Source organism: Theropithecus gelada, chromosome 9, assembly GCF_003255815.1.
Source record: "Theropithecus gelada isolate Dixy chromosome 9, Tgel_1.0, whole genome shotgun sequence".
NCBI classification, from domain to species: Eukaryota; Metazoa; Chordata; class Mammalia; order Primates; family Cercopithecidae; genus Theropithecus; species Theropithecus gelada.
Window position 1 is genome coordinate 128,869,363 of NC_037677.1, and position 27,059 is coordinate 128,896,421.

General features: G+C 50.4%; 1 protein-coding gene across 4 annotated transcripts in view; it reads left to right on the plus strand.

Annotated features, from left to right (window-relative positions):
- Positions 1-27,059, plus strand: part of LRRC27 (leucine rich repeat containing 27) — a 49,565-nt gene that overhangs the window by 6,675 nt on the left and 15,831 nt on the right. For 2 of the 4 annotated variants that reach the window (XM_025396347.1, XM_025396346.1), the window contains exons 3-8: positions 6,271-6,401; positions 11,387-11,445; positions 14,258-14,410; positions 17,378-17,750; positions 20,944-21,090; positions 24,441-24,537. In XM_025396347.1, coding sequence (XP_025252132.1) covers positions 6,271-6,401; positions 11,387-11,445; positions 14,258-14,410; positions 17,378-17,750; positions 20,944-21,090; positions 24,441-24,537 — 960 coding nt within the window. Of the gene's footprint in view, positions 1-3,539; positions 3,675-5,502; positions 5,538-5,821; positions 6,137-6,270; positions 6,402-11,386; positions 11,446-14,257; positions 14,411-17,377; positions 17,751-20,943; positions 21,091-24,440; positions 24,538-27,059 lie in introns of those variants that run through there. The other 2 variants (XM_025396348.1, XM_025396349.1) reach the window with 2 other exon arrangements.

The following is a 27,059-nucleotide window of genomic DNA, read 5'->3' on the forward strand; positions in this document are numbered from 1 at the left end:
GGTAACCCATCTAATGTACAAACCCTCCAGAATTCCCCTTAGCACCCTCGAGGTAAAGTGGCTCCCATTGTCTGAATCAATATTTTCTACCAGGCCAAATCTGGGTATAATTTGTTGTGAGATTATTTTGGCCACATACGTGGTGGTGGCAGTTGGGAGGGGGAGGCCCCTACCCAGGTGGAGAGGTGGTTTACCATTGCCAGCAGATACTTTCGTCTCCCTATTGTGGGCATTTCTGTAAAATCTACTTGAAGGAGGTCTCCCTCTGGTAGTCTTTTGTTTTTTTGGGGTTTTTTTTTTTGAGATGGAGTCTCGCACTGTTGCCCCGACTGGAGTGCAGTGGTGCAATCTCAGCTCATTGCAACCTCTGCCTCCCGGGTTCAAGTGATTCTCCTGCCTCAGCCTCCCGAGTAGCTGGGATTACAGGCACCTGCCACCACGCCCAGCTAATTCTTTGTATTTTTAGTAAAGATGGAGTTTCACACTATGTTGGGCAGGCTGGTCTCAAACTCCTAACCTCATGATCCACCTGCCTCAGCCTCCCAAAGTGCTGGGATTACAGGCATGAGCCTCCGCACCCAGCTGGTAGTCGAACTACCTTTTTGTTTATTCTCTGGCAGGTCACACAACCCCCACACACTTGTTTAGCAGGTGTGTAAATCCCTATACACCCTTAATTCTTGAGTATTGCATCACACGTGGTCTTGGGACCCCAGTGACTTCCTTGTGCAGTATGGACATCAGTTCTCTCATTATGGGTTTATCATTTATCTCCCATCAGAGAGCACCCACCTCCCATCCTCAGTTTGAGTGGCCCCTATCTTGTTCTTTTTTTTTTTTTTTTTTTTTTTTTTGAGGTGGAGTCTCGCTCTGTCGCCCAGGCTGGAGTGCAGTGGCCGGATCTCAGCTCACTGCAAGCTCCACCTCCCGGGTTCACGCCATTCTCCGGCCTCAGCCTCCCGAGTAGCTGGGACTACAGGCGCCCGCCACCTCGCCCGGCTAGCTTTTTGTATTTTTTAGTAGAGACGGGGTTTCACCATGTTAGCCAGGATGGTCTTGATCTCCTGACCTCGTGATCCGCCCGTCTTGGCCTCCCAAAGTGCTGGGATTACAGGCTTGAGCCACCGCGCCCAGCCGAGTGGCCCCTATCTTGCCCAGCTCTTCCTCCTCTTTAGAAAATTGGGGTCTTAATACCACCTTAGGGATATCTGGATTAGGCTAAACAGTCTAACTTCTTACTTTAGAGGGGCTTGTTTAGAAGCTTCATCCACAAGCCTGTTCCCTACAGCTTCTACAGTGTTTCCTATCTGACGGCCGTTTACATGAACCATGGCTATCTCCGCTGGAGGCAGGATGCTTTCTAAAACTTGCTTGACCAGTTCCCCATGTACCAGTTTTTTCCCCTTACTATTTATCAGGCCCCACTCTGTCCAGATCCTTCCAAAGGTATGTCCTACTCCATAGGCGTATTTGGAATCACTATATATAGTGCCTTCTTGGTCTTCTAGGAGCTTTAGGGCCTGGTTAAGAGCATATTATTCACAGGTTTGTGCTGACCAGTTGTTGGGTAATCTACCTTTTTCACATGAGGATTGTTTGCATCAATGACAGCATAGCCATTGTGTCTTTTACCATTAGTCACTTGGGATGACCCATCCACAGACAGCCTCATTCCATCATGTAGGGGAGCTTCTCGAAGGTCTGGTGTGACTTTAGTTTGATATTCTATGATACCTAACAGTTACAGTCTGATGCCACCTTATTCTCCTGTCCTTTCAATAAGAAACTGACTGGATTCAAGCAAGTATCTGTTATTAAGACCAAATCATCTTTTTCTAGTAATAGGACTTCATATTTTAATGTCCAGGAATTAGTCAACCATCTCCCAGCTCTTTGATTTCATATATGCCTGACCTGATGTGGGGTGCTCCCTACCAGGGCCCAGTCGAAGGTCAGCTTCCAACCCTCCTCTGTCAGCAGGGCTGTGACAGCTACTGCTTGCTCACATTCGGGCCACCTTCAAGGGACAGGATCAAGAAGCTTGGAGATAAAAACAACAGTTGCCTCTTCCCCGCCCCAGATTTGAGTGAACACCCCAAGGGCCACGCCCTGGCCTACTGTTATTAACAGATAACACATTTTCTTTAAAGATGGAAAGGCCAGGACTGGGACTGTAGCGAGAGCTTGCTTTAAATCCTCCACTGCCTTGATTTCTTCCAGGGACCATTGCAAAGGTTACTAGAAGGTTACTAGAAGTTCGTCTTCTAGTAACTTAAGATACAAAATCTTTGTTTTTTTGAGCATATGAATGAATCCATAATCTACAGTAACCAGTTAAACCTAAAAATTTTTGGAGTTCTTTCTTTGTCTTAGGCAAGGGCAGACCCACTATTCCCAATACTCTTTCTGGGTTTATTCTCCACTTCCCTTCACTAATTAGATGTCCTAAATATTTAACTTCTTTTTCTACAAATTGGAGTTTGTTCTTGGAGAAACAAGAACAAGCCCCTTTCCCCTAGGAAATTAAGCAACCCCCTTTCCCCTAGGAAATCAAGCAAGCTTGCGGTGGCTTCGGATACCTTGTCCCTCCTTTTCCCAGAAATTAGAAGATCATCCACATACTGTAATAACTGGGTTTCTCTGGAAGGTTGGAATTCCTCCAGGACTTTTTCTGAGACATGACCAAATAAGTCTGGGGCTTCCGTGAAACCTTTTGGCAGCACAGTCCAACAGTACTGCTGCTTTCTCCCAGTTACAGGGTTTTCCATTCAAAGGCAAAGAGGTCCCTACTCCTAGAGTCTAGGGGACGTGCCCGGAATGCATCTTTCAGATCCACTACACCGAACCACTTACGTTAATGGGGTATTTTACTAAGAAGGGTGTAGGGGTGAGGCATCACAGGATGGTGAGTTTGTACAATTTGATTTATAGTTCTTAGATCTTGCGCTAATCTGTAGGACCCATCCGGTTTCTTTACGGGGAGAATTGGAGTGTCGTATGGTGACATGCAGAGTTCCAGTAGTCCATCTTTAATTCATTCCTCTGTTACCGCTTGGAGACCCTTTCTACCTTCAGTGGGTATGGGTTGTTTCCTGCAAACTCTTTCTCTTTCTCCTGGATGTTTTAGTTCAATCTGTAAGGGTGTGATTTTTAATCCTCCCCGTTGCCTTCCTTAATCCACACAAGGGGATTACTTTCTTCCTCCTCTGTTAGAAGGCCCATCATTACTTTTATTTGTCCCTTCTCTATTCCTAATCCTAAACCTAATCTGACAATCAGGTCTTGACCAAGGAGGTTAGTTCCTGCTTCAGGAACATGTAAGAACAACCACTTAATTTGTTCTGATCCCAAACTAATTAACATTTTCTTAAATATCGGAACCTGAAATCCCTCCCTCTTTACCCCCATACTGTTAACTTCTCCTTAGAGAGTTTTGCGCCCCTTGGTTGGTACATTGGGGAGAAGCAAGCCCCTCCAGTGTCGATCAAAGATGTCATTTCTTCCCCGTACAGACCACCAGGTTGTGAGAAACAAACTCACCCGTCCAAACCCAAAGAATGGACTCAGAGACCCAGAGAACAGTGGAAATGCGACTTTTAATGACGGTTTTGCAAGATTGGGTATCTGGTGGGCAGGCACACCCAGCAGGGTTACAACAAGCCATTTATCCCTTAGCGCTTAGGTCCTGCCCACCCAGTTCCTCATAGGCTGAGTACTGTGGGGGGGGGTCACAGTCTTCCTGGATGTTGCCTATTGGTTGTTGGGTGGGGGCTGCAGGGTGCAGGTCCCACCCCCGCTTCCTCATAGGCTGAGTACTGTGGGGGGGGNAGGGTGCAGGTCCCACCCCCGCTTCCTCATAGGCTGAGTACTGTGGGGGGGGTCACAGTCTTCCTGGATGTTGTCTATTGGTTGTTGGGTAGGGGGTGTAGGGTGCAGGTCCCTCCCCTGGTTCCTCATAGGCTGAGTACTGTGGGGGGTGGGGGGGGTGGTCACAGCCTTCCCGGACTTCACCTATTGGTTGTTGGGTAGGGGCTGGAGGGTGAAGGTCCCACCCCCGCTTCCTCATAGGGTGAGTACTGTGGGGGTCACAGTCTTCCTGGATGTTGTCTATTGGTTGTTGGGTAGGGGCTGTAGGGTGCAGGTTCCTTCCCCGCTTCCTCATAGGGTGAGTACTGTGCAGGGGGGTCACAGTCTTCCCAGACTTCACCTATTGGTTGTTGGGTAGGGGCTGCAGGGTGCAGGTCCCGCCTCCGGTTCCTCATAGGCTGAGTACTTTGGGGGGGGTCACAGCCTTCCTGGATGTTGCCTATTGGTTGTTGGGTAGGAGGTGTAGGGTGCAGGTCCCGCCTCCGGTTTCTCATAGGCTGAGTACTGTGGGGGGGGGTCACAGTCTTCCTGGACGTCGCCTATTGGTTGTTGGACAGGGGCTGCAGGTGTTTTCTTTGGGGCTGTCCTGCTGCATTTTGTTGCGGCCCACAATGCATTGCACTCCCAGTCAGCTCAGGGGCTCTTCCAGTATTTGACTTATGACCTAAGTAGCTGGGCAGGCTGATAAGAACAGACAAAACGAGATATTTTTAGGCCAGTAAACTTTCATCTTAGACTAAACCTCTTTGGTTCGGGTGAGGGCAACTAAGGGGTGGGGGGTGCCGAGAAGCAGGCGTTGGCTATCCAAGCAGGGGCCTAGTACATCCTGTTTCTTCTGTAGTTTGTTGACCTAAGCCGATTCAAGGCACTTTGTCTTGGAAATGGACCACTGTATACATTATTTCCTTCAACCATAACCAGCTCCAAGTCGCAGGTGGTGCCTGCATTTCCAGAGGTGCTGGGGAGGAAGAAGAGTGTTAGCTTTCTGAGGGTCCTTTTACTGGCATTGAGGACGACGTGGTTTCAAAGCTGAGCACTGGAATCAGCTTGCCCTGGGAGGGAAAGGACAGGACCAAAAAGCGTAAAGCCACTCCTGCAGAGGCCCGAGAAAGGCAGCACGCGGAGGCATGCGCATGCCTGTATGTGGAGGTTGCATGCCCGTGTACGTGGCGGTACACACGGTGATCTGTGATCGCCAGGCTGCTTTCTGGAGACCGATCCAGCTGCCAGCAAGCAGTGACCCCAGCAATTTCCTCACAGGGATGAGACACTGTTTCCAATGCCTTTATGAGGAGTGTGATTTTTCCAGTCAGTGTTTCTTCAGTTGGAATCTGTCAATGATTTGGATCAGGGACACGGTGTTGAAGGTGGAATGGGGAGGCACGGTGGCGCTCTGTGCAATATGCAGTGTGTGTTTCATAGAGAAGGCAACGTAATCACAGCAGCCAATCCACGCACTGCTCTTTAGTGCTGCCCACATTGCCCCCTCTCACAGATGAGGACACTGGAGCCCAGAGAGGTTCGGGAACTTGCTCAAGGTCACACAGCCAATAGATTTTGAAACGTAGATGTGAATCCAGGCAGTCTGGCTTCGAGATCATTGTTCTGAACAATGATCTGTTTCTACTCCCTCAGTAAATACGGATATAGATATAAATATGTATAATAATGTGAGTATAAACAACATAGCAGCACTAATGATGGTATTGTAAAAATTAGCTATTATCCTCCCACACTGTGACTGTAAAATTATATATATATTATATGCATTTTACACAGCTAAAATCAATGTGTATACATTTCATCTTCCACCTTCCCTTATTTATAATGACTTTAAAGCATCACTGAGTTGATGTGTTGATCTGCTTCTGAAATGATGCTTGCCGAGGTTATTTTTGTGTGCTGCTGATCGTAGACAACACCACAGCAGACGTCTCTGTCCCTGTCTTTTAGTTTCCTCTTAATGACTGAGTTGGGCTGAGTCCCCCAGACCAGACATGGTTCTGGCTATTTGCTCAGTAAACAGGCGGTTTCGGGGGCTGCCAAGGGCTAGGTGCTGCGGCAGGCACTGGAGAAAGGGCCGAGACACTGAGTGTGGAGCCCCAGGATTCAGACCGTGTCACAGGCTTTGGGATAGAAACAGTGATGTGCTTGGTCAGCAACAGAGTGCCGGCTCTTCAGGAAGCCAGTCCCCGCTCGGAAGGCCGCTGGAAGGAGCCCTGGTTCTTTTCTTTCTGATTCTCGTGTTTACTGTTTACGTCTTTTGAGGGTAAGAGATTGGGTTTTTGTTTTTTGACTTAGTATACGTGGTTAGTAGTTCTTTTGGAAATGGATTTTGGGTATATCATGTTTTAAAAATTAGTTGGTTGACAAAACATTCTCTGATTCTCTTTTGCACGGAAGCAATTGCATCTGCAAAGGAACTCCCTGTGTGTGATTCCTCAAGATTTCTTTCAGTTGCTGCCGAACCTGACTTGGCTGGACCTCCGGTACAACAGAATTAAGGTGCTTCCTTCCGGGATCGGAGCCCACAGGTAAGTTGTTTATGCTTCCAGATTTTAAAATCATCCTTGTCCTTTACTCTTGATTGAATTTTTATTTCGGAATAGACACATTTAATAGTATTTTTAAATCCAGCTAAGAGGTGCGACAGTTGAATGTACCTGACATGCAGAACTCTAACCTGGGATATTTGGTGCCACAACAAATGCTGGTAGCCACAGTGTCTTTTTGCTGGGTGGCTGGTGTGATTTTTATCACAGCTGATTCCAGCTCTGACTCTCCTTGTATGAAGCTGCCTGAAAATCAGAAATACCTCTGACGAGTTAAACCAGCAACTTTGGCCAGGCGCGGTGGCTCATGCGTGTAATCCCAGCACTTTGGGAGACTGAGGTGGGCAGATCACCTGAGGTCAGGAGATCAAGACCATCCTGGCCAACATGGCAAACCCTGTCTCTACTAAAAATACAGAAAAATTAGCCGGGCGTGGTGGCGGGCGCTTATAGTCCCAGCTACTTGGGAGGCTGAGGCAGGAGAATGGCGTGAACCCAGGAGGCAGAGCTTGCAGTGAGCGGAGATCGCACCACCGCACTCCAGCCTGGATGACAGAGCGATACTCCATCTCAAAAAAAAAAAAAATATATATATATATATATATATATATATAAATTAGCCAGGCATGGTGGTGGGTGCCTGTAATCCCAGCTCCTTGGGAGGTCGAGGGAAGAGAATTGCTTGAACCCAGGAGGCAGAGGTTGCAGTGAGCTGAGATCACACCACTGCACTCCAGTCTGGGCGACAGAGTAAGAGTCCGTCTCAAAAAAAATAAATAAATAAACCAGCTCCTTTGCTCCTGAGGGCTCTTGTGTAACCCACATTGGTTCTTGGCATATAATGAGAAATTCTTCTCACTTAGGAAAACTGGGAGCACCCAGCCAAGCCCCAGGTGTCCTGCCCATCCCCACCACTTCCCTTCCCAGGGTTTCCTTGCATTCCCACTTGTGGACTTGTGGGGTGTAATCCTGCCCATGGTGGAAATGCCACACCTCCTTTCCCCTCCTCAGCCTGGCCCTTCCCCATCAGCCAGGAATCTACTCTCACTGTGGAGACGTCCTTCTTTCCTGAGCCTTCTGCTTCTGTGTCCACATCCCTGGCACTGTGGCTTTTTCTCCTTCTGAAGCCATGATCGCCTTACCTCTTATTCTTTTCTTTTCTTTTTTTCTTTTTTTTTTTTTTTTTTAGATGGAGTCTCGCTCTCTCCCCCAGGCTGGAGTGCAGTGGCGTGATCTCAGCTCACTACAACCTCTGCCTCCTGGGTTCAAGCAATTCAGAACTGGAATTACAGGTGTGCGCCACCGTGCCCTGCTAAATTTTGTATTTTTAGTAGAAACAGGGTTTTGCCATGTTGGCCAGGTTGGTCTCAAACTCCTGACCTCAAGTGATCTGCCTGCCTCGGCCTCCCAAAGTGCTGGGATGACAGATGTGAGCCCCCACACCCGGCTGCCCGAACCTCTTTTGACCAGTGCTTCAGCCCTTCTTCTGATATGAGTGTGTCTGGGCACAGCCCTGAGGTGGGCATGTGCCTGGCAGGTGCAGGCTGGCAGGGAGGCCTATTTGGTGGGGGAAGTCTCTAAAGAGGGGCAGTGGGGCTCAGAGGCCAGGGTCTCTTTGTGAATTTTATTTTAGAAAGGAAGTCACAGAAGGGTTTGAGTAGAGAGGGTGGCATCAGACTTGGCTTATAGTCACTCTGTGAAGAGGGGGGCTCCAGGGCAAGGGTGGCGCAGGTCACCAGCTGGGGCCACAGCAGCAGCCCATGCAGGAGGGGCAGCCTGGGCATGGCTGGCCATGGCAGGGCTTTGGTGGGACTTCAGAGCTGGTGGGATGTGGGTGGGTATGGGGCCACAAGAAGGAAAGGGGTGTCCAGGGCACCCCCAGTTCCTACATGAGGAATTGTGTCTCCCAAGAGCCATGGTGGCCTCTGTGGGACAGTAGAATAGAGGCTTGTAGGAGGCCCTTCACACCGGTTTTAAAAATGTTTTATAAGAAGTCAGTATATTTTGCCACACGTAATAGAAGAGAACCACGCATCATTCACCCTTCAGGCTCTGCGAGGAAGCTACTTACCTAATGACAAGTGGTGTCTCGAGCAGGTGGAAACACACCCGGTGCATCTGCATGGGGCTCCTGGGGACTCCGGGGTCTGCAGGGCGGATCAGATGGACCTCGAGGAGAAGAATGTCCCGGGACTCAGCTGATGCATCTGCTGAGCCCGGCCAGCTGCTCGTGTTATGGGAGCTGCATGGGAGCTAGGTACTCTCTGGGCAGTTGTCCACCCTGTCCTCACGGCCTCGGGAGGTTTCCGAGCCTGTGGCTGAGAGTGCTTTGGGAAGGATTTCTTCTTCACGTGATCATCATCTTCTGGGTTTAGAATCACTGGGTGCTATTTTGTCCACAAATCATTTTAGCCTTACACAGTTCTGGAGAGTAAGTGCTACTCAGAGGATGTAAGTGCACTAAGACCTGTTCCCATAACTACTCGTCTTTTCCCTAAAATAAGTATACAGTCCTCAAAATTTGAAAATTCTTTGATTTTGCCAAAGCTGGCTGCCTAATGTTTTTGAAGATACACTTTTATTTGTGATTTGTAACCCATGATAACATTCCAATTAGATCAGCTACAGAGCTGAGACATATTACTCAGAAATGCAAAGTGATTATGGGCTTATTAAAGCCTTAAACCTCTCGAAACATAATTAAAACAGTGACGGTGTTAGCGTGCCCCCTTCTCAGCGTCTTGGATGTGTGAGCTTGCTAGCAGAGAGAAGATGTGGGAAGCGTGGATCAGTTCATTTACCTCCTTAGGCAAACAAGTCCAACTCAGCATTTACTTTTATATATTCATTTTTAAATCAATGAAACAAAAGAATCAGTGGGTACACTTTGAATTATTGATAGTATTTAAGGAATTAACATTTATAAATTTGTCATTTAAAGTGTTTTCAGAATATTTTAATAATATTATTACATAAGGTAGAAAAACCCGTGCTGTACTTTCAGATTAATAGTAAACATGCACCCCCTGCAATCCCTCTTAGGCAAAACCCAACCCAGCCCCACCCAGCAGCACCTGAGTGGCCAGAACCTTTCTGCCTTGACGAAGCCCTAGTGCTGGAGAAGCCGAGGGCATGGCGCTGCCCTTGCTGCTCTCCTCAGCATCTGGAGGCCTCTGTTCACCTTCCAGAGAGCAGATGCTGTTCTTGTTGGCTGGTTTTATACGAGCAAAATTCAGAGGGAGTAAACCAAAAACAATGAACTGAAAGAACCACATTGAAATAATCTACTTTTGTGCACTTGAAGAAAAGTTTACTTCATAAAGTTTATTCCTTAAAAACTTTAAGTAACAGCCGGGCACGGTGACTCACGCCTATAATCTCAGCACTTTGGGAGGCCGAGGTGGGCAGATCACAAGGTCAGGAGTTCAAGACCAGCCTGGCCAGCATGGTGAAACTCCATCTCTACTAAAAAAAAAAAGTATAAAAAAATTAGCCGGGCATGGTGGCATGTGCCTGTAGTCCCAGCTATTCGGGAGGCTGAGGCAGGAGAATTGCTTGAACCCGGCAGGCAGAGGTTTCAGTGAGCCAAGAGCACGCCACTCCACTCCAGCCTGGGCCACAGAATGAGACTCCATCTCACAAAAAAAAAAAAAAAATTCAAATAACCAGGAAAATTCAAGAAAGTAAGTAGAAAGAAAATTGTCTAAACCTTAAATAATCTGATTTTCCTGTAGGGTAATAAAAAAATTAAACATAATTTAAATGAGGGTTGGGCATGGTGGCTTATACCTATAATCCCAGCACTTTGAGAGGCTGAGGCGGGAGGATCACTTGAGTCCAGGAGTTCAAAACTGGCTTGAGCAACATAGGAATACCCTGTGTTTACAAAAAATACCAACATTAGCCAGACGTGGTGGCACACACCATTAGTCTCAGCTTAGCCAGGCGTGGTGGCACACACCATTAGTCTCAGCTCAGCCAGGCGTGGTGGCACACACCTATTAGTCTCAGCTACCTGCGGGGGGCTGAGGCAGGAGGATTGCTTGAGCCCAGGAGGCAGAGGTTGCAGTGAGCAGAGGTTGCAGTGAGCCGAGATTATGTCACTGCACTCCATCCTGGGCAATAGAGTGGAGACCTTGTCTCAAAAAATAATCATAATTAACTGTGAAAACCAAGAAGCATAGTACAGTAAAAGGTACGAGATAGAGTTTAATAGAATATATGGATTTTTCTATCATTCAACTAGTAAATGTTTACATTCTTTCCTGTCTAGACAGACGGGCGTCCATGAGATATTTTGGGCTGCATTTTGTAAGGATGTTACTAGGTGTTAAATGAAAGTAGGTGCCTTCCCGAAATGCTGCCTTAGCCGAGTTTCTTATGTAGAGGCTTCTCAGAGTCCCCAGTGTACGAATCATCCATCTCCAAGCAGGGCAGGATACACTGTGCAGTGGAAGTCTCTCAAGCAGTTTTGGCCATAGAAAACTTTTTTCACAGAGCATCATAAAACACTGGGATTCCTCACAGCACATCTTAGGAAAGACTGGTTTACAGTGAGGTTGTAACTGGAAGGTATGAAAGCCTAAAATAGAGGTTCTGAACTGGGGGAGGTTTTGCCCCCAAGGAGACTGTCGGTAATGTCTGGAGACATTTGTGGTTGCCACACCTGGGGGTGGGTGGTACCTCTGGCATCTATTGGAGAAAGGCTGGAGGTGTACAATACCCTGCAAAGCAGGGACACCGCCACCCCTACAGACTGCCTGGTCCCGTGTGTCAGTGGAGCAGGCCTAGACCTGTGTTTATGTTTGGCAGCAGACCACTTGTGTGTCCATGTTGTGAATTTAAGTGTATCTGTATTGAAGTTGCCCCTGAAAGAGAAGAAAAATGAAGAAACTTGATGGTATATTTTGGAGATGGTCATTTAATTCTCTGCTTTTTAAATATTTTTGTTTTGTTTTGCTTTAAAGGCATTTGAAAACTCTGCTTTTAGAAAGAAATCCTATCAAAATGTTACCTGTGGAGCTGGGTAAGTAATAAAACAATAGAAAGATGATTTTAAAATGCTATTTTTTGAACTTACCAGACCTTGTAATGGAAGTATCAGGCATGACAAAGGAGGGTAAGCTAGATATTTTTAAAATCCTTCCTACTTCTAGGACTAAGAAAATGTAGCTCTCAAGAGCAGTTGATATAGCACGTGCTGTTCGTATGGAGGTGTGACATGTGAGCCTTGTGTGAGGCACAGTCACACAGGTAAAGAAACCGAAGGCCCAGCACATACCTCTGCAGGCCCCGCGTGCTGTCTCCGCTGCATCTCGCTGGCCTTCCTGTGAAGTTTGACCCCTTACGTATGTTCCTAGGCCTCATCATGAGCACTTGTTTAGACCTCAGAATCTAAACACTCAAAGCCAAAGGCATACGCTGACAGACAAATCAAACAAGCATAAACTATCACAGAAGCAAGTTTTATGACTTTAAAATAACTAGCAGAAACAGTATACATTTGTCTGACTAGTAGCCCCGGAAAAATGTCTAAAATTCTGAAGGCATTTCTATTATGAACTTGAAAAGCATTTTGGAGGCCGGGCACGGTGGCTCAAGCCTGTAATCCCAGCACTTTGGGAGGCCGAGACGGGCGGATCACTAGGTTAGGAGATCGAGACCATCCTGGCTAACACGGTGAAACCCCGTCTCTACTAAAAAATACAAAAAACTAGCCGGGCGAGGTGGCGGGCTCATGCAGTCCCAGCTACTCGGGAGGCTGAGGCAGGAGAATGGCGTAAACCCGGGAGGCGGAGCTTGCAGTGAGCTGAGATCCGGCCACTGCACTCCAGCCTGGGCAACAGAGCCAGACTCCGTCTCAAAAAACAAAACAAAACAGAAAAGCATTTTGGAGAACTAATTTATGAGTACTCGTTTATTGATAAGTCAGTTGCTACCATGTGGACAGTATAAAAACAGACACGTATACACATGGTTACGTAAAAGTAAAAACATTAAGATTTTATAGCTTTGATTTTATTATTAGCCATGAATCGGGTAAAACTCACCAGTTTAAAAGAACAGTTGAGGCCGGGCGTGGTGGCTCAAGCCTGTAATCCCTGCACTTTGGGAGGCCGAGACGGGTGGATCACGAGGTCAGGAGATCGAGACCATCCTGGCTAACATGGTGAAACCCCGTCTCTACTAAAAAATACAAAAAACTAGCCGGGCACGGTGGCGGGCGCCTGTAGTCCCGGCTACTCGGGAGGCTGAGGCAGGAGAATGGCGTAAACCCGGGAGGCGGAGCTTGCAGTGAGCTGAGATCTGGCCACTGCACTCCAGCCTGGGCAACAGAGTGAGACTCTGTCTCAAAAAAAAAAAAAAAGAAAGAAAAGAACAGTTGAGACCATGCATAGTGGCTCATGCCTGTAATCTCAGCACCTTGGGGCACCAAGGCGGGAGGATCCTCTGAAGCCAGGACTTTGAAACCAGCCTGGGTAACACAGTGAGACCCCATCTCTACAAAAAGTAAAATAAAATAAAATTAGCCAGGTGCAGTAGTGTGTGCCTGTATTCGTAGGTACTTAGGAGGCTGAGGGGGGAGGCTAACTTGAGCCCGGGACTTCAAGGCTGCAGTGAGCTCTAATTGCACCACTGTACTCCAACCTGGACGACAGGGTGAGACCCTCTCCCTAAAAAAACAAACAAAAAAAAAAACCACAAAAAAAACAGTTGGGTTAAATTGTGCCTTTGTAAATGGAACAAGTTATGGCTGGAACCCTTACACAGGTTTAGAGAAAACAGAATAACAAATTTATACCTCAAAGAACAGAGAGAATTTAAGCTTTTTAAAGAAGGAGTTTGGGTGTGTTTGAAGACTAAAAATGGATGACAAGATAATACAAAGTCACTTGCCACAGGATTTGATAAGGAAACTAATTTCATTTAGATAGGCAGCTTCTAGTTTAGTCTCTGTTTTCCAACTGGACCATGGAGCTCAGGGCAGAGCCCATTAACGGACAGGGCCAATAAAGCGTCTGCAGTTTTTAGATCCTAATACTTACCCTATGTGAAAAGCAAGCTCAACTGAAAGGCAGAACAAATACCCCAAATCTAAGCATCCGTCTTTCACACTGAACCCTGGCTCCCCCAAACTGGGAAACTCCACAGGACTAGGGCCCCTGCAGTGCTTCCCCAGTGCTCCTCATTCCAAGGACTTCACCCCGAGCCTGGGGAGTGACCCAGCCCCCATCAGCCCACTGCCCACCATGGGAGCCTTATCTCTCAGTGGCCATCATTTCCACAGCCTCCAAGTGTTCAAATAATTTCCATTTTTAGTGACATTTCACATTTGTGGAGCCCTTGTATTTTGTTTTCTTCTAATTAAACATGATTTTCTTCATTCGCTTGAACATATTTAAATGGCTACTTTGAAGTCTTTGTTAAACCCAACATTGGGCCTCCTCGAAGACAGTTTCCATTGTCTGCTCTTTTCCTGCGTGTAGGGTACCTTTTCCTTTTCTTTGCATGTCTTGTAGTTTTATGTTGAAAATGGGCATTTTAGATAATATAGCAACTTCGTATTCTGAATTTTACAGAATTGTGATGGTGGTTGTGGCTGCTTCTGTTTGTTTGATTTTATTTATTTGTTTTTTGGTAACTATCCTGGTCTTAATTTGTAGAATCTGTCTCCTGCAGTTACCTTTAAAGCAGATCTTGGACTCTGTTAACATCATTGTACCTCAAATACTGAGTAGAATCATATTTTAAAATGTGAAAAGTTACTATTATTTGTTCCTCATTTTCATTTCAAGAATGGTATATAAAATGCTGGCAGTTTTTTTTCTCCACTGCAGGGAGTGTGACCACGCTGAAAGCACTGAACTTAAGACACTGCCCTCTGGAATTCCCTCCGCCGCTCATTGTGCAGAAGGGATTGGTGGCTATCCAGCACTTCCTGCGGACGTGGGCAGTAGAACACTCTCTCCCCAGAAACCCAGCTTCTCAAGGTTCGTAGGAGGTGATTTACGACAAATCACATTAACGTTGAAGTTACAGCTTTTTAAAATCAGGTTAGAACCTGTCTTCACTTTAGTAACATCCTGAGACGTACAGGAGCCATGCGTCCTCTGCTGAGTTGACACAGTGTACACTGATCTCAGGCTGACCCAGTCATCTCTGTGTCTTTTCCTTGGTTCTGTAAATCTGGGCACATTATGGATCCTGTCTTGAGTGGATTTTGGTAGAATTTTATTGTGATCGATCAAATGAAACAGTTATCACCTCCAAGCCACCCACAGGCAGCTGCTTCAGGAATGACTCGATGCTCCATTAGACACTCGACGCTCCATTAGACAGTGATTTTAAAATAAGCACAATGGAATAGTCCTCCTTCCTAACGAGGCACAAGGAAATTGGCAGGAAAATGGCCCTGTAGACACGTTTTATCTAATCACCTTGTCGGTGGGTGCTCACTAACCTGTTCCATATTCTTTCAACATACTGACCAGCCAGGTATTTTCAGATGCTCATGATGTGTTCTGGTCTTGAGTATGCATTGTAGTTACACTTGGAAAAAGTAAAGTTAAATGGTGATAAAGGAGAATCATAATGAAGGCTCGCCAAAAAAGTGCATATTCTGAAATATTTTCAGAATATTTAAAATTTTACTATTTGTGATGTACTTTGATACTTAAGAAAAATGCATATGTTTGGAACAATTAGCCAAGATAATTATATATATGTTGTAATTGAATTGTGTAAATAATTAGGTCTTTGTAAATAACTGACCTTGCACTTTTGACCCAGATGGCCTCCATTTGGAAATTATTTTAAATGATTAAGAATCAGCAGTTGGCCCTGTGCTTGCTGAGTTGTTTGTAAACATATTTTAACCAGGTTGTAGTGTCCTCCGTTGGTGCATCGCACTGAAGCTGCCTGGCTCTGGCACCCTTGACCCTGACGCTGCCAAGATGTTGTGATAAGAATAGAAAAAGAAAATTAGCCACTGGACTGGAAGTGTGGAGGGCACTGGGCACCTGGCAGGAGTGGGGACAGGTAGCTGAGGGCATGGGGTGGCAGAGGAGGGGTAGGACCAGGACCTGGAGACAGCCGGGATAAGGATGGAGGGGCAGAACTGTCAGGCACAGCCGGAGCCAGGACGTAGGGGGCTCAGGGGACACAGGCTCCGCTGGAGGATCAGGATAAAGGAAGTTGAAGGTTCATTCTGATTGAAGGAGACTAAAGGAATAGGAAACTGGATGTGATGCTTCATCCTAAATTGGATCCTGGGCCAGGACAAATATGATACAGGACATTACTGGGACAGTTATCAAGGCGTGAGGAAGGCCAGCCAGTGAATGACAGAAGTCAGCGATGGGACGCTTCTGGTTGGTGAATCGCTATGGTGATGTGTGAGTGTCTCCATCTGAGGGTGGAAGGGCAGGATGTCTGAAGTTACGCTTGAGTGTTTGAGGACATGCAGGAGCACCCCCAGACAGAGAGGCAGGGGCGGGCAGGCTCACGGGGGCAGACAGCCTCGGGGGCCAGGCAGCAGCGGCTGCTGAGGGAGTGCAGGGCCCACCAACTTCTCAGCAGAGTTCTTGCAACTTTTCTGTAAGTTTGAAAAAAATACATTAAGTGACTAGTCAAAAATAAATATTTTCTAACTCTTCTCTATTAGTTTTTAGGGCCACCTGGAGTGATTTTTCAGCTACTATGTATATTTTTAGCACTTTGCCCTTTCAATTACTTTAAAACCTCTTTTTGCTGGCCGGGCGCGGTGGCTCACACCTGTAATCCCAGCACTTTGGGAGGCTGAGGTGGGCGGATCGTGAGGTCGGGAGATCGAGACCATCCTGGCTAACACGGTGAAACCCTGTCTCTACTAAAAATACAAAAAATTAGCCGGGTGTGGTGACCGGCGCCTGTAGTCCCAGCTACTCAGGAGACTGAGGCAGGAGAATGGCGTGAACCTGCGAGGCGGAGCTTGCAGTGAGCCAAGATGGTGCCACTGCACTCCAGCCTGGGTGACAGAGCGAGATTCCATCTTTAAAAAAAAAAAAAAAAAAAAAAAGTCTTTTTGCTGGTATCCCATTTTTCCTGTCTGCTTACATTTTCATGAATTTCAGATTTGTCTCTGGCCCCAACCACAGGCAGATTGTTCAAATATGCATGTTTCTAGTCACTTGTGCCCCAGGGGAAATTTTACAGCTTCTTAGGACATTTTGAAGCATGTTTGCCCATTTTTTAAAACTTTTCCTTTCAAACTTAAGACCCTGAGCATGCAGCAGTCAGGAGCGTGTGGCAGCCAGGGGCGTGATGTCCATGCACCTGTGTCCACTGTGATGGCCACCTGGGGTCTCACTCAGCCTTCAGGTCGTGATGGGCACGTGCTGGGAGAAGACTGGCCACTAGGTCCCAGTGGCTCCCGAAGTGCCTGGAGCACCTCCCTGAAGTCATGTTTTGAGAAAGTCAACAAAAGCATCACCAAACAAGAAAAGCAGGCATAATGGGCTAAACATTACTTAGAAATAAAGATTCTAAGTGATTTGAGGGGAAGCAGAAATGTTGATTAAATGTGGTGAGATTACCCTGTGTACACATACAAAAAGTCCCTACAAAGTGGTAAGGCCTATGTGGGAAGGTCACGCGTGTCTGGCAGGGCCTGCGTGGGAAAGTCAGGTGCGCCCGGCGGGGCCTGCGTGGGAGGGTCCCGGTGTGCTTCTGGCAGTGTTGTTTCCATTCCCTCCGCGTGTAACTGCTTTGCGTGCCGCAGCGTAGAAGCCTAGCATGGTGCAGGTGGGGTGACAGGAATTGTTTGGATTGACAGGGAATATGGTGGCCATGGAGGATCTGGGCACCCCACCCCCCACCACCCAGGTGCTCTTCACAGAGAGGCGCCATCACTGGCTTTGAGTGAGTCATAGAGGAATGGCGTTGATGGTAGCTGCTAAAGCGATTTCTTCCTCTACCAGAGGCTCCACCAGTTAAAGAGATGACCCTCCATGACCTCCCGAGCCCAAGATTGGAGTTGTCCGGAGACCACGCGTCTAACGAAGGAGCTGTGAACGCTCAGGGCCCAGAGGGGGCTGTGATGAAAGAGAAGGCCGGCTTTCTCCCGCCTGTGGAAAAGCCAGACCTCAGTGAGCTCAGGAAGTCTGCTGACTCCTCAGAGCAGTGGCCCAGCGAGGAGGAGATCAGGCGCTTTTGGAAGCTGAGGCAGGAGATTGTTGAGCACGTGAAGGCAGACACTCTGGGAAATCAGCTCTTACCGAGGGAATTACCTCCAAATCTCAAGGCGGCCTTGAACAGTGAGAAAGAACTGCCAAAGCCAAGACACGTTTTCAGGTAAAACTTAAAAGCAACAGGGATTTTCTTGATCTTTGCGAATTCATACAATTATTTTAAATTATCTTTTAAAACATCAGGTCCAGCTTTTAAAGTGTCCCTCCACATTGCCACTGTTTACCGTGCGGCAAGTGCCGGTCCCGGGTTTAGGGTAATGGGGACCTGCATCAAGCCCAGCGTGTCTGCGTCAGAGCCCAGTCCATTCAGAAGCTGAGTTTGCCAAGGTTGAGGATGCGCCCAGGGAAAAGAAACACAAGTGACAGTAAGATCTATGGCCTGTGCTTTCTCCAGAGAGAGCTTTGAGGACGTCAGCGTTTAAAGGAGAAACAATGGGCAGCAGGGGAAGGAGAATAGAAAAGTAAAAGTGGGGGCAGGTGGTGAGCCAAGTGGTCACATTCCTGTGGGGCTTCGATCAGCGCTCACTGAATCCACATTTTACCTGTGAAAAGAGAGGAGTTGGGGGAAAGGTCAGTTATGCAGAAAATAAATGGCAGCTGCCTGGGGACAAAAGGAAGGCAGTCATTGTGCGGCCCGCTTCCCAAGCTTACCTTTCCCTTTGGCATAGTGAGTTTGGGGCCGAGATTTTATTTTCCTTTCACACCCAGGGCGAGGGTCCCTGGAGAACAGGCTCTGCAGAGGCTACATGAGAGAAACACTGAGTCATGGGTGCGGTAGGGCGTGCGCCTACACATATAGGAGGTGTGTATCTGTGGTGTGCGTGTGTGTGCCTGTGTGTGTATAAATATCTAGAGAGAGAATGCTGTAAAATAACAGTTGGTGAATCTAGATCATGCATTCTCGAGAGGCACATTGTCATAGCCAAGGGGACAACAATGGCTTAAGGGGGGTGCAGATTCTGGGAGGCCGTGGTGGTCTGTGGGCCCTCAGGCTCCACGCAGCAGCCAGCATGGGCAGGCGCACGATGGCACCAGACCTTCCTGGAGGCGTCGGCATGGAGCGCTCACGGCCCTGATCTTTCAGCTGTCCTGTAGGTTTGAACATTCAAAACAGAACAAAACAAACCTTGGAAGCATTACTAACAAATTAAAGTGTAGGATGTCCTGGCAGCACGCACGGCAGGTTCCCAGTTTCAGTGAGGCCTCGGAGGCTCCAACACACTCGTGATGTTCTCAGTCCACACAGTTGCGCGGTGAAAGGGCAGGAATACGCTGGGCCTGCTGCTTAGAATCCTCTTTTCTCCCCTCCTCCCTTCATTTATTTATTTGTTGTGAGGAACTCTAATAATAGTTAATCCAAGTGAATTGTGGTATGCTTATTAGTAGTACTTACAATTTGATCAATACGTCAGATTTGGATACTAGACCCTAGCCTTCGGAGATTGCTTTGGGTGGCTTGGGAAGTTGGAGCAGAGACCTGGAGCCTCTGGCAGGAAGCCTCAACCTGGAGCCCGTGCCCCATGGTTGGGTGGGCCCTGAACGTTGTCTTCCCCCTCTGCTGCCTCTGCCCAGAGTGAGCCATAGAGAGCTGCTCTGCCTCAGCTTTCCCACGGGGGTGGTTGTGATGTCACATGCATTATCGGGGCCTCAGTTTCCCCACTTGGTCGGGTTGTCATGGGGTCATAGGTATTAAGGAGAAGCTCTGAGATTATGGCCCTGGTCCACGCTCAGAATGGTGGCCCTTCCTGAGGGTCTGGGACTCGGGAAGCTGGCGCCGTTCTGTGTTCTCTGGCTGGGGAGCAGTGGGCATGGTGGGAGCAGCAGGCCCAGTCCAAGGTGACTCGCGTGGCCTGGGCCTGTTTATGAGGCTGAGTGCTCGTGTCCAAAATACTTACAAGAAAAGTAATGTTATGTAAAAATCGTAGGTAAATAATGGTCTGGTCCTGAAATCCCACAATTATAATGGGAGGGAATAAAAGCATTCTGAAGTCATCAGACATGGAGCTGGAGTATGACAGAGCATCACTGCCCCAGCCTAATTCTGACATCCAGCAGGCCTTCCTCTGGGGCAGCTCCTCCACACTCCTCCGGACCCTGAGACCACAAGGGGAAACCTAGTGTTCCATAGAGCCTGGGCCACCTGCCCTTCCAAAAGCAGCAAGTTAAATAAAGGCCAGTGCCCAGCACGCAGTCCAGGTGACCCCTGTCCCATAGCACAGGCTGTGCCTGCCTTCTCTGCTCTGCTGGGACAGTCACTGCTGTTCCCGTGCAGACGGGGAAGGCGAGGGTGGGAGGTCGTGCAGCGTGGGGGCGGGGGTGCGGGCCAGCCTCCTGGGACGTGGCCACCAGGCATGATGCTTGGTTGTGGCCTCCCAAGATGTGCTGCTGGTGTGAGGCTTGCACAGGGCAGGTCTGGAATGGGATGGGCCTTTCTCCTCTGGGCGAGGTGTTGGATCTGGAGGGAAGACCAGGCAGGGCTTCCCGTTGTGTTTCTCAAGCTGCTTTGGTGCAAGGGTCGTGGCGAGGAGGTGTCATGTTCTGGAACCTGGCTGGCTGTCAGTCCTGGGCTCAGAGCCCCTACCTCTGGCCTGGTTTTCCCCAGGCGTTTTCCCTGGGAGGAAACACCAGGGCACACCTATCAGCTCCCTCTCTTGGGCAGGGAGAGGGAGTCCCCAGCACCGTGAGGCCCCACGGTGTTACTGGCTGTCCCCTCTGCTGTACTGCGGGCTTCTCTCAAGCGGGACCCAGTATCTGACCCTGCCTGAATGTGTGTATGGAGGCCAGGCGCCTTCTGATGGCCTTGCCTGCCCCGTCCCTGCCCCCACATCACCCAGCAGCAGGATTCCGACCTGCTGTATCGTCACCCCGTGCACCTGAACTCCAGGCATGTCACATCCTCCAGCCCGGGTGAGCTGCTGGCCAGGACCCCTGCTTCTGTGGGCATCTGTCCAGCTCAGACAGGGGGTGGCATCGGTCTCAAGCAGGTCAGGTGCAGCTGCCGAGGCTGCATGTCCTTCAGGTGCATTTCCCAGGCTGACTGTCAAGCATCCCGGGAAAGTAGTTGGCTGGCAGTGGGCGCACTGGGACAATGTCGTGCTGCCATCCGTGCATCTTCATTACATGTCCTGAAATCAACAGTCAAGACTGTGGACTCTGTGGGGTGACTGCAGCTTCTAGCTGGGTAGTTGTTCTGATGAGCAGATGAGCCACAGGCCCTCCTTTCATGTTTCACATGTTGTATGAGTTACCGTCACAGGGTTTTGTTAAACGTTCGGCTAAAAATACTCTAATTTTAGAAGGAACATGGCCTCCTCCAGGGACATCTTACCCGACCTCTTGTCACCGTACCAAATGGCAATCCGAGCAAAAAGACTGGAAGAGAGCCGAGCGGCGGCACTCCGAGAGCTCCGGGAGAAGCAGGCTCTGATGGAGCAGCAGAGACGGTGAGTCCACACAAGGCGGGGGTCCGCGCAGCTGGCCCAGTGCACCTGGAGCTGGGGCTGGGCTGTGATTTTATGGCAGCCCTTGTGGAAGTGTTTAGTTAGTTCTCCCCTCACTGATGCTGATCCAGGATCCATCTCCTCCTCACCTGGAAGCCAAGCCGCACGTGCCCCTGTGGTCTGCAGCGCCGTGCATGGGCTCGCTTGTTTGCAGCCCCGAGGCCTCCGTGTGGGGCAGGCGCAGGTGCTCATGGTCTGCAGGGCCTTGCATGCATGGGCTCCCTTGTTTGCAGCCCCGAGGCCTCCGTGGGGGGCAGGCGCAGGTGCAGTGCTTGTGGTCACCCCCTTGTGTCCGTCTTTGCCCTGGCTTCCTCACGACACCTGCCTGCTTGCTTGTCCTTTTCCCTCGTTTCTTGTTTTTCCTCAGTCCTCTCCTCCTCACTTGCCCTGGAGTGTCCCAGGCCCTGCCATAGTCGTCGGGGAGGTTCATTCTTGTGTTGCTGTGACCGCCACCAGTGCCACCACCTTGTGAGGCGTGTCGGCCAACGTGCTCAGTGTCCTCAGTGTCTTCTCTGTCCTCCAGCTCCACTGACCACCTGGCTCCACCCATCCCTGGGCCCCAGGAGTCCGGCCGGCATGGACCGCAGCCATAGCACCCCTGTGGCCCTCACTTGGTGGTTGGCTTTGGCCAGTGGGGGCTCCCAGCAGGAGGCCAAGGAGGAAGAGGAGAGCGAGGGCCTCGTCTTTACTTGCCCAGCTTCTCTCTGAGCTGCCTGGAGCTGGCCGAGTCCAGCCTCTCCCTCCTTCTGGGTTCCGGCAATCTCTCCTTCCCTGGTCTGTCCTGCGGATAGCTGCAGCCCGACCCTGACTGGCACAGGGCTCCTGCACTGCCCCTGTGGCTCACCTGCTCCCTCCCCAACATGAATAAACCCTCGTGAAGCCACCCCATTGCGTGTGTGCTGTTTTCTCTTGGGACCATGTGATAGGGACTGTGTTTAGCACACAGATTCTGTGATTGTCCATAGCTGTCACCTGATGTCCAGACAGACATTGTAGTTGGTTGTCTTTTTTTCAGTAAAAATATGAGTGAGGTGAAGCCCTCCGAGCTGGTCCCCTGCCCTAGGCTGTCATATTGAAGGGCAGGGATGAGGCTGACTGACTGCTTTAGGGCTGTCCTAGGACATGGGAGTGTGGTCTGGGCTGCTCCAGAAAGCCCATCACTGTGGGACCAGGTCTTGCCAGCCACAGGCCACAGCTGCTGGGGCCCAGGGAGCACTGGGAAGGCTTTCCTTTGGTGCCCATCAGTCGCTCCACACTGTCCCTCGGGGTAGCTCTACAGAGCCGGGCCCGTCCCTCACTGCGAGGTGAGCCCCTCAGGATCGGCCCTGCCTGTCGAGCATGCCAGCTGCCCTCCCCTCTCTGTGTGTCCCAGCAGGCACCGCCCTTCCCTGCTGCAGGCGGGTCCCACTCCTGTTCGGCTCTGCCAATTTCAGGGCACCATTTTCTGAAGTGGGCGGTCCAGATACCTGCCCTGTTGACTCCTCAGGTATCACCTGCCATGCCAGGAGGCTGCCTGTGGGAGTCCCACTCACCCGCACCCTCTTGGCCATGGCTGTGATGGAGGTGATTGTGGTGAGACCTTCCGCAGGCACAGCCCCTGCCTTAGGCTCTTGGGGCACCACCAACTGCGGTGGGCAGAAAGGGCACTCTCACCCCCAAACATCAGGCTCGTCCCACACCTTCATGGAAGAGAAGTTCTTGGATACAAAGAGCAAGTGAACCCTCTCTTCTTTATTTTCCTGCCTGGAGCCCAGAGCCAATATCCTGCAGTCTCCTAGTGAGCAGCTCCGCAGGCCTGTTCGGAGGGTCCAGACCCAGCAGATCCGGCCCCTTCACATCAACCCTGTGAACAGCGTCACCCCTTTGTATGACCAGAAGACAGTGACACTAAGTGGGGGCCCTCGTCCAGGAGCGCAGCGGGGCCAGTGCCACACACGGTGCTGAGTGGGGACATGGGGGGCACCAACCTGGCTGGGGCTGGGAGTTGGGGCCTGGGACCCACTCAGGCAGGTGTTAGGACATGGCCTTACCTGAGGCAGCTGGTGAGACCACCTGTGCCCTGAGGTGGCACCGGGGGAGGACACGGCCAGGCTCTGATTCCTGGCAGCACCAACTCAGGATGGAGCCCTCAGCAGGAAGGTGGTCAGAGGTGGGCCATAGGCCGAGTGGAGCCTAGGAGGGCTGAGCTGCTGTGACCGCAAGGAAGGAAGAGCAGAGGTCGGGTGGAGGTGTCGGGGAAAACCCAGGCTAGGGCTCAGGCATCCAGGATGATGATGGGAGAGACAAGAGGAGGCCAGATCTGGGGGCAGGATGGAGAGGGGGTACCAACCACAGGAGTCCTGCATGCTGGAGATGTGGCCTTCCGGGGGTGGAGCCCTGGGCCTGGGCGATGGCTCTTAGGGACCTGATTCCACCCCAGCCACACACAAGGAGCCCAGCCCAGCCACAGATGTGGGCGTTACTTGGGATGTTCACAGTCCTAGGCGACGAGCTGTGAGGAAGGAGCATGTGACTCTGGCTCAGGATTGGGGAGGCCTGAAGATGCCTATTTTTGTCTTATTTTATTTTATTTTATTTTTATTTTTATTTTATTTTTTGAGACGGAGTCTTGCTCTGTCACCCAGGCTGGAGTGCAGTGGCGCAATCTTGGCTCACTGCAACCTCCGCTTCCCGGGTTCCAGTGATTCTCCTGTCTCAGCCTCCGGAGTAGCTGGGACTACAGGTGCCTGCTACTACACCTGGCTAATTTTTTGTATTTTTAGTAGAGATGGGGTTTCACTGTGTTAGGCAGGATGGTATCGATCTCCTGACCTTGTGATCCACCCGCCTCAGCCAGATGCCTGTTTTTAAAAGTGAAACTCAAGTGTCTGAAGGGAGAGACCTAGAGACAAGCATTCAGATCTTCCACAGACAGACCTTATGTCGACAAGTACCTGCAGCCAGGCACCCCCACCGGTCGTGCAGTGCTTGCGGTGGCAGTCCCAGCTGGTGCCCTTACCTGAAAGGGGTCGTGATGCCTTTTCCTTGGTCACTGGGTGGGGCTGGCCCCCAGCGTCAGTCAGTGCTGGCAGCACCAACACACAGAGCTTCGGGATAGAACCCGGCATTCCCGGCTCTGCCCAGACGTGCCGGGAGGAAGAGGCTGTGGTTCAGACTCCCACCCAGGGCATGCACACCCCCAGCCTGTGCTCCCTAGAGACAGGTGCACCACAAGCTGTAAAATGACAGAGAAATCCTGTAGCCTTGGCTCAAAGCTGCCTGTAACTTATGACATTAACCTTCCCTTTCTCCAGAGAGAAAAGGGCACTGCAGGAGTGGAGAGAGCGAGCCCAGAGGATGAGGAAGAGGAAGGAAGAGCTCAGCAAACTCCTGCCTCCGCGGAGGAGCATGGTACGGCAGGCATGGGCGGCGACCGGACACTAGTCCAGTCCCGGAGGTGGGTGGGTGCTCACACGCATCCCTGTCTGTGGAGGATGAGCCCAGACCTGGGGAGGAAGCTGCTTGTGCAGGCTGCTGGCTGGTGGGGCTGGGTTGGAGTGCAGCATCCAGAACCATTGCTCACTGCCCAGCCGGAGGGGACAGCTTCCTGTCCCAGCCTTGAGGGCTTGCCTCTCGGCTCACTGACTTTTGGCTCTTGTCTGAGGAATTAGAAGCTCAGAGGGAAGGGGGAAGAGGAGATGGGGGAAAAGATTCAAAAGATAAAAAGCAGCTGAGGTTGAGGTGGGCCCTACAGAGGTCTTTCTGGGCTCCTCACCCTTGGTCTCTGGACCTCGGGGCAGGCAGTTTCCCTAGAAGCCAAGATTGCCAGCTCTCCTAAGCTATGGGACATGGGATATCCCCAGACTGTATGGGGTCTTAGTCCAGCCGGGCACAGGACAGTGGGCGCAGGGCAGTGGGCACAGAGCTGCGGGCATGGGCCATGGGCACAGAGTGGTGGGAGCTGGCGGCTCCTCCCTCCAGAATGCACCTGGCTTGCTTCTCTGTCCTGTGAGCGTAGTTAGGCAAATGTGCCTTTGAATTTGGTCACAGATGTTTCTTTGGTTCTTTCTTTTAAGAAATGCTCCCTGTGTGTTACTTTGAAAGGCCAGGGGTTGGCTCTGCAGCCCCCTTAGCTGGGGTGAGGCCCCCGAAGGCTTCACCCCACAGCAGGGCGCGTGGTCATGTGGGCCTGCAGGCGTGGACTGCTGGGACAGTTCAGGACTGTTTCCTTTTTTTAACTTTGTGTTGAACTAGTTTTTGACTTACAGGAAAGTTGCAAAAATAGTGTTTCCATCTCCCCCCACCCAGCTTCCCTGATGGTGACATCTTACATAACCTCAGAACAAGGCTCAGAGTTAGGAATTCACGGTGTCCAACGCGGTGGATAAACCAGGACTGCACCTCCTCACCCTTCTCAGGTCCCTGGTCCCACAGGACATTCAGTCATCATCTTTGCTGTCACCTTTTTCCTAATTTCCCCAATATGTGGAAAAGTTTAAAAATACATATTTTGCCACTTCCCAGAATAAAAATACTTGCACAATTAGACATCACTAAGAATGCTTTCAGAGCTGAATTATAGCAAAACTATGGGAAACTTAAATGCCAACAGATGGAGACGGCTAAATCGTCACGTCCAGACCATGAGCTCCCTCTGTGGCCGACAGAAGGGTGGTCAGTGACCATATCCACCGGCCTGAAAGTGTCTTGAAGAATCGTTGTAAGTGAAAACAGCACGATTTGCAGGACAGTGCACAAAAACTCACTTTGGTCTGGAAGAATGTACAGCAAACCAATGGCTGCGGAGGGGGCTGTGGCTCCGGGGAGGGCTGTGGCTGTGGAGGGGGCTGTGGCTCCGGGGAGGGGGCGCAGAGGGGTCAGTGCTGCCACAGTGTGTGCTTCTGAGTCCTGTGAGCCCATCACAGCGAGAGTGTATGCAGTTTCTTAAAAAAGAAAAAAATAGGTTTTCTAGAAACTCACCCATCATGAGATAGAGCAGTTCAGTCAGCGAGTATCGATGGCCTGCTCTGAGCAGGGAAGGGCCAGGCACAGGCTCCGCCCGCGGGAGCGCACACCTCGTGCAGAGGCAGACCCTCAGCCGTGGCAGCAGGCAGAGCTCCGTGGTAGCTGGCTGCTGTTCTGCACACCCCACAAGGCCCTGGGTGAGGCAGCTGAACGCACGGAGAGGCCTGCTGCTGCCCTGTGCCGCCCTCTGGGCCTGCGCTGCCCCAGGCACTGGTGAGATACTTGGTATGGCCCGGAGTGCTGTCGTCAGAGTCCAAGGGAAAATCTTTGTGCCTAAACGTTCATGTCTAATATACAAAGAATGGCTACTAATTGATTTTAAAAATTTGAGAATCCAGTAGAAGAAATGGGCAAAAAGTATGGCAGGCAGTCCACAGAAGAGGAAATCCAAGCTACCGTAAAGACATGAAAAGATGCTCAGTCTGCGAGGAAAACGTAGGGTGGACGTGAGGTGCAGGCGCCTGTGTGGTCGGCAGGAAGGAGCCAGGGTGGAGCAACGTGGGAAGGAGCCGGGGTGGTGGAGCAGCGTGGGAGGGAGGGGGGTTGGAGCAGCGTGGGAGGGAGCGGGAGGGGGGTTGGAGCAGCGTGGGAGGGAGCCCGGGTGGTGGAGCGTGGGAAGGAGCCGGGGGGGTGGAGCAGCGTGGGAAGGAGCCGGGGTGGTGGAGCAGCGTGGGAAGGAGCCGGGGTGGTGGAGCAGCGTGGGAAGGAGCCGGGGTGGTGGAGCAGCGTGGGAAGGAGCCGGGGTGGTGGAGCGTTGGATAGGGCATGGAGGCTGCTGCCACCAGCTGCTCGGAATGCATCTTTTCAGGTTAAGAACGTGTTCTTCTTTGAACACATTTAGGAGTCCATGTTTTAGAAATAAAAGCAATCATATAAGCATGTATATACACAGATGTGTATCTGTGTAT